General features: G+C 42.6%; 1 protein-coding gene across 1 annotated transcript in view; it reads left to right on the top strand.

The window, feature by feature from the left end:
- Positions 1–3,389: 3,389 nt before the first annotated feature.
- Positions 3,390–6,059, top strand: part of LOC126284800 (ras-like protein family member 10B) — a gene marked incomplete at its 5' end in the record, with an annotated part of 86,599 nt that continues 83,929 nt past the window's right edge. Inside the window, one exon of the mRNA XM_049983962.1 lies at positions 3,390–3,504. Coding sequence (XP_049839919.1) covers positions 3,390–3,504 — 115 coding nt within the window. The remainder of the gene's footprint in view (positions 3,505–6,059) is intronic.

Raw genomic sequence — 6,059 nt, 5'->3', positions numbered from 1 at the left:
GTTCAAATTCAGCGAAATGTTGATAATGGCGTAATTGTCGTCCTACTCACATCGACTCACCATGACCAATCTCAAAAGTAACCAACGCTCACGACTATTATATTGTGTATTTAAAACGAACTTGAGCAGCATTCTCTATTAGCGCCACTCCTACGTGATAGGTGTGAAACTTGAATCGACATCGTCTTTCAGATGTAGAAACACACCTACAAACTTTTTTTTACGTCGCGAAACTCCCGCTTGTTACTGTGATTTTTTTACCGTCGGTGCATTTCTAAGCATTTGGTCGTGAAGTTTTAAAATTTCATGCTTGTCGAACGCTTGGAATCCGAAACAGTTTAACTTCAGTGATCTTCACGTCGGGCGAGACAGTTCGTTGCCTTCACAACTTCGTAATGTTTCGCATGTGTCTATCACGAGAACTCTGAAACATTTTCAAGATTAGAATTGGCTGGAGAATGAGTATTTCGGGATAGGCGAATCAGTCAAAATTTTTAAACCTTTTCTGCAGTTCTGACGGCGAACTGCACTGAGAATATCATTAGTTCGAGATCATGCAATTTTTACTTCAGATCTGTGCTGAAACACCTTCAACTATTTTTCATCGGTTTTCTAAACTTTAACCGAACGTTTGATGCTGGTAAGCGTACCTACACCAACACACAGACAAATATAATTTCAATAATAAACGATTGTCAATTATAGAAAGTTATACTTCGTTCCCTACAAATAAACTCAACCTATTGAAATTTGAAACACTGTGAGAAGTCAGAGTTATTTCAGCGCAATTTCCTTCCCGCGTTCATTAAACTTGTGACTAATTTTATTTAGGATTCGTTCGATAAATATTTGGTTCCTGTCTGGGTGGAAACGTAGACGACATTTTAAATTCAAACCAGGCATTACGGAGGCTCCGCAAACAGTGGTTATGTTGCTTTTCGATTCGTAGTTCACGCTGCTGCACGCGGGGGCAGACTAATCAATATTTCATGGAAGTAATGGTGTTTAAATTTGCTATCAGTTATTCGTCAGAATGAGCAAGAACAACACACCCCCATTTAATTTTACAATTTTGTATGCCGATAATCACATGCTCTTATTGAAAGGAGATCCATCTCAAGGACTTTCCGAACTAAGTTTGCGCAGGAAACTGCACAAAATGTGCGTCTAAAGTCTGATATCCCAAAAATGGACACAGTTCACATTGTAAATTAAAGCTTTTCGTTTTCAGTTTGCGAAACAACACGGAAACTGAACAGTAGCTGACTAGAAGCATATGATTTAGTCCGACGTGCGGAGCTAGTTGGCATATAAACTTGTACTGCTGTGGTAGGCGTGGACTTCTTCCTATCTTGTCTACAATAATACGTTCACTATGCTGTTCGTAGTAGTTTATCTGCGTTGCAATTGTTTTATTCATTATTGAACCTACTCCTGCATTACCCTTATTTGATTTCGTGTATATAACCCTGTATTCACCTGACTAATTCCTGTTCATCCCGCTACCGCCATGTTACACGTTGCAATTCGGAAATCTCTAGCAGCTGAGAGCTGTAAACATGCAGACACGAAGAATGAAGATGCAGAATGTTAACAAAGATCGTTTTATTAAAAAAACATTTAAGAGCTTTCGTGTTAAAAAATCGGAGGCACTACTTTTCATCACGCCTTCGTATAATTACAGATTAGGACGACTTAAGCGCAAATCTAAAACTGGATTAAACGGGGAACGGTTGCGTCCAACGCACTAATTGCTGCATCCCTCTCACGGCTTGTATATTACCAAAGTTAGCAAACGCAGCTGACAAGATACGTTTATCAAAAATTTTCATCTGCTTGAGGAGTGGCAACTTCCTGGCAAACTGTACACCAGGCATTCGGAACGTCTCGTCTGTATACTTAATGCCTCGTAGTGTGCTTCCATGCTGTGGACAAGTGAATAGACGGTGCTGTGTATAATGGAGTTGGCAGGTAAGCTGCAAAGTGGGCTGAACATTCTCAAAAATTAAATGTGGCAGTTAGCGATGGATTCTCTTCAGTTTGATTCCCGTCAGTCACAAACCAAATTTTGCCCGATGATGCAGTGCGTTGTCGGTTGGAGTGTCCTGAACCTGCTGCCTACCTTGTTTCATGACGGTCTCGTAAGTCGGGCAGTCTGGTATGATGTGGTCAGTTGTACAAGGGGCGTTCAGTAAGTAAGGTAACACATACTTTTTTCTGAAAATAGGTTGGTTTTCTTTTTCAGCCACCTCTGTGGAGGGCCTGCATGCTAGCAGGGCATTGCTTTAGTAGGCGACGTCTGAGCTAACGTCGTGCTTGATCAGCAATCTCCTCCTCATCCACGTACTGCTTTCTGCGGAGTGCATTCGTCACTGTGCCAAATAGATGGGTGGTCGGAAGGTGCGATATCTGGATTATAGGGATGACGACGACGAATCCTCGAATGAAGTTTTGTGAGCTCCTCCATGCTCCGCGGACCTACATGAGGCCATGCGTTGTCATGCTGAAGAAGAATGAGGGTGCAGGCACGTTCCAGCGTTGCTGAAGCAACAGCTGTGTGCGGCTACCGGCCGGCACGTGAGGGATCGGACAGGTTTGCGCGACCTTCTGACGATGATGACAGACGCCTCAGCCAACGACTCCCCTTGCTTTTGTTCACTGCCAAATCTCCGTAGGTATTCTGCAACAACCTATGCATATCCACAATCTCCTGGTTTCCCGGAATAAGAAAATCAGACAGCTTTCTATTTTGAAAGCAACTTTGTCACGATGACATTTTTAAGGCTACGTATGGGGCCTTCAGCTGTCGAAACTTCGTGGTACTATAGCGGCTGAAGCGGAATATTTCGTGATGTGTCGCTACAAATACCACATTATTTTGAACCAAAACTGGCCAATATAGAAAATTAATTGCATTACTTATTGGACGTCCCGAGTATTGATTGTTCCGCTGTTGCAGATTGGTTGGACCATTCGTCAGACGTAGTATAAGTTGACACTAATGGCGGAAATGTCGCTTTCTTAGCAGTGTTTTCGTAATCCATGGAAGTGTAGATCTGGTTGTAAAAAATAGTTGCTGCCATCCATCTTGGAACGCAAAGCTGAGCTAGATGACATTTACGGAAACCTCAGTTATGGTAAAATTCAGGCAGTGGAGGACAATATGAGGTGTTAGGAATGATGCATCATTTGCATCTTGAAGAAAGGCAGTTTCCCGTGCAGCAAGACTGTTCCGAAGAGACGAAATTCGGACGTCCGACAAAAGTCAGTTTTTGTATGTGTGAAATAAGCAGCCCTTCATTATTTTACAGGTGAAGCCAAACGGCTGGGTACCACCTCCAGAGGAAACATCGCTGAAAACGCCGGATGGCTCGGCGCGGCGCCGGTGAGGTGAGCTGGAGGCGGCGGGAGACGCCGCCCCCGCCTCCGCCCCCGCTAGCGGCAGCAGCAGCCGCCTCCAGGAGGAGCGGGATGCGACCGACCGGCGCGTGCCGCCCCTGCTCGGTGAGTAGCGAAGCCTTCAGAACTTGAAATGCCAACTACTAAAGAGGGTGCTAACGAACACTCAAGCATAGCAGTTTGACTCTTCATAATTGGGTCACCTACCATCTGCTGTAATGCACACCTTGCCCTCTAGTAGTCAAAATTTAATCTGTTCTTGTCCGCTGACATATCGTCACCGGCTCTTTGGTAAAGTCTTATAAATCGTACCATCTTTCAAATTGTACTTGTAACAGATCAGGCAGACCATATGCATGGCAACTCTCTCCGCCACCCACCATACGGTGGGTTCCGGTGTGTGGAAGTAGATGTAGATGCTAAATGTTGGGCTAAATGTGCTTTAGAACATATGATATTATGGTTTGGGCATTTACACCTCAGATGGATAATAGAAACATGTTTAAAATTTAAAAAAAATGTACTATTAAAGTCTCCTGAAAACTTGTGGTAGAGGAATTAGCTGTTAATAGTTCATTTATTACAGGATCATACACGGACGGATTCGCGATGATTTGACCGTATCCATGGGTGTATAATCTACGAAAAACGTAATGAGAATTACCAGGTATTCAGTGGTGAAAAGGAAGGCAGCTAAACCAGAGAGATTGCGGAGCAAATACATAACCTATTTAGTACTGGGTTATTAAAGCTGCACGCTCTCCCAAGGTTCGTAATGCGCTCGAACTGTCAGAACCGCTTGAACTTGATGGCTAAAAGTGGAACACCGAATTTCCAGTCGGTAGCAGGTGCATATAGTGTAGACTAGCCCTGGCGGATAAGATCTTGAATTCAAATAAAACCCAGCGAGGAAACTACACGGAATGGACCTGTATTTGCATAGAAAAATATGACGACTCACCAGGGATGAAAAATCGACAGATGGCCTCAAAAGCCACATGATAGAGACGTGACTATGCTTGAGATATGAAGGCCAAGCCATCAAGCAAGTCACTTAACTTCAGACATGATCCTGTTTCAACCTTCCAATTTTTCTGGTCATATGTTGTGCCTTTATATTTTTCTATCCAGGGTCCTATATGAACTCCTTTTTAAGCAACGGAACTCCTACGGCATGTAGAGGGTGGTCTAGATCTGGGGATATTTTTTGTACTTTGGTAGGCAAATGGCTACTTGAAAGCAGCCATAAAACAGATCCAATTCCGACCCCGTTAGAAACGAGCTTAATACCGACATTTGAATTATTTTCTTCAAGGAAAAGGTCTGACAACACTAAAGTTTTTTTCTTGTCCCTGAGGGCTAGGAAGGAGTGGGGGCGTTCACATCTTACGCCCTGGTGTGGTGCCCAGGCTTTTAGATCCGTACCCACGGCTCTCAGTGCTCATGTACACTATCTGCCTCTGCTACCCATTGGATCTTGAATGTTTCATTTTGCAACCAACTGATCTAAATGGATCTGAGAATTCGAACGCTATCCGAACTCTTAGAGGCCGTCTATCTTTAACGACCCAATGTTAAATTAGCTCTACGAGGTTTAATTGCCTTATTTTTTACCATTATTATATTTTCTTATTCTTATTATATTTTTATAGATGCAAACATGAGAATGGTATTAAATAACAACGAAACCGTTATTATATTATTATGTAAGAAACAGGAAATACAGTTACTAGTTTTTTTTAGAGGACTGTGTAATAGTTTAAAAATTTGAAAATATTTCACATGTATATTAGGTTGTATCTAACTGTTGTACGTGACCAGTTCGACAGATCGTTGATAATTTTGGTGAGTGAGACTTCAAATTTTTTGTGTGTTGGCGAGGAAAGTATTTGTTCGTTAAGCTAAGCATATGTGCTCTTACAGTTACGTACAGTCTATTCATAATTTATATGGGACATAATTATACTTGTTCAGTGCTAATATAAGGTAGAATTAAAAATGACTCTAGCGTCTGTGGAGAAAAGGTTTGTTTTAAAATGTACGTCGTCCTTTTGTAAATTATACCATCCCTTTCCCTATATATTCTATTGGTGCATTTTTAAATAATCTTCATTATATATGTTCCCCATGAACCATGGACCTTGCCGTTGGTGGGGAGGGTTGCGTGGCTCAGCGATACAGATGGCCGTACCGTAGGTGCAACCACAACGGAGGGGTATCTGTTGAGAGGCCAGACAAACGTGTGGTTCCTGAAGAGGGGGAGCAGCCTTTTCAGTAGTTGCAGGGGCAACAGTCTGGATGATTGATTGATCTGGCCTTGTAACACTAACCAAAACAGCCTTGCTGTGTTGATACTGCGAAAGGCTGAAAGCAAGGGGAAACTACGGCCGTAATTTTTCCCGAGGGCATGCAATTATACTGTATGGTTAAATGATAATGACGTCCTCTTAGGTAAAACATTCCGGAGGTAAAATAGTCCCCCATTCGGATCTCCGGGCGGAATCTACTCAAGAGGATGTCGTTATCAGGAGAAAGAAAACTGGTGTTCTACGGATCGGAGCGTCGAATCTCAGGTCCCTTAATCGGGCAGGTAGGTTAGAAAATTTGAAAAGGGAAATGGATAGGTTAAAGTTACATATAGTGGGAATGCTTACTACCTC

The sequence above is a fragment of the Schistocerca gregaria genome, chromosome 8 (genome assembly GCF_023897955.1).
Source record: "Schistocerca gregaria isolate iqSchGreg1 chromosome 8, iqSchGreg1.2, whole genome shotgun sequence".
Lineage (NCBI taxonomy): Eukaryota > Metazoa > Arthropoda > Insecta > Orthoptera > Acrididae > Schistocerca > Schistocerca gregaria.
The sequence above is the reverse complement of the archived record's forward strand: the minus strand, read 5'-3'. Positions and strand labels throughout refer to the sequence as shown.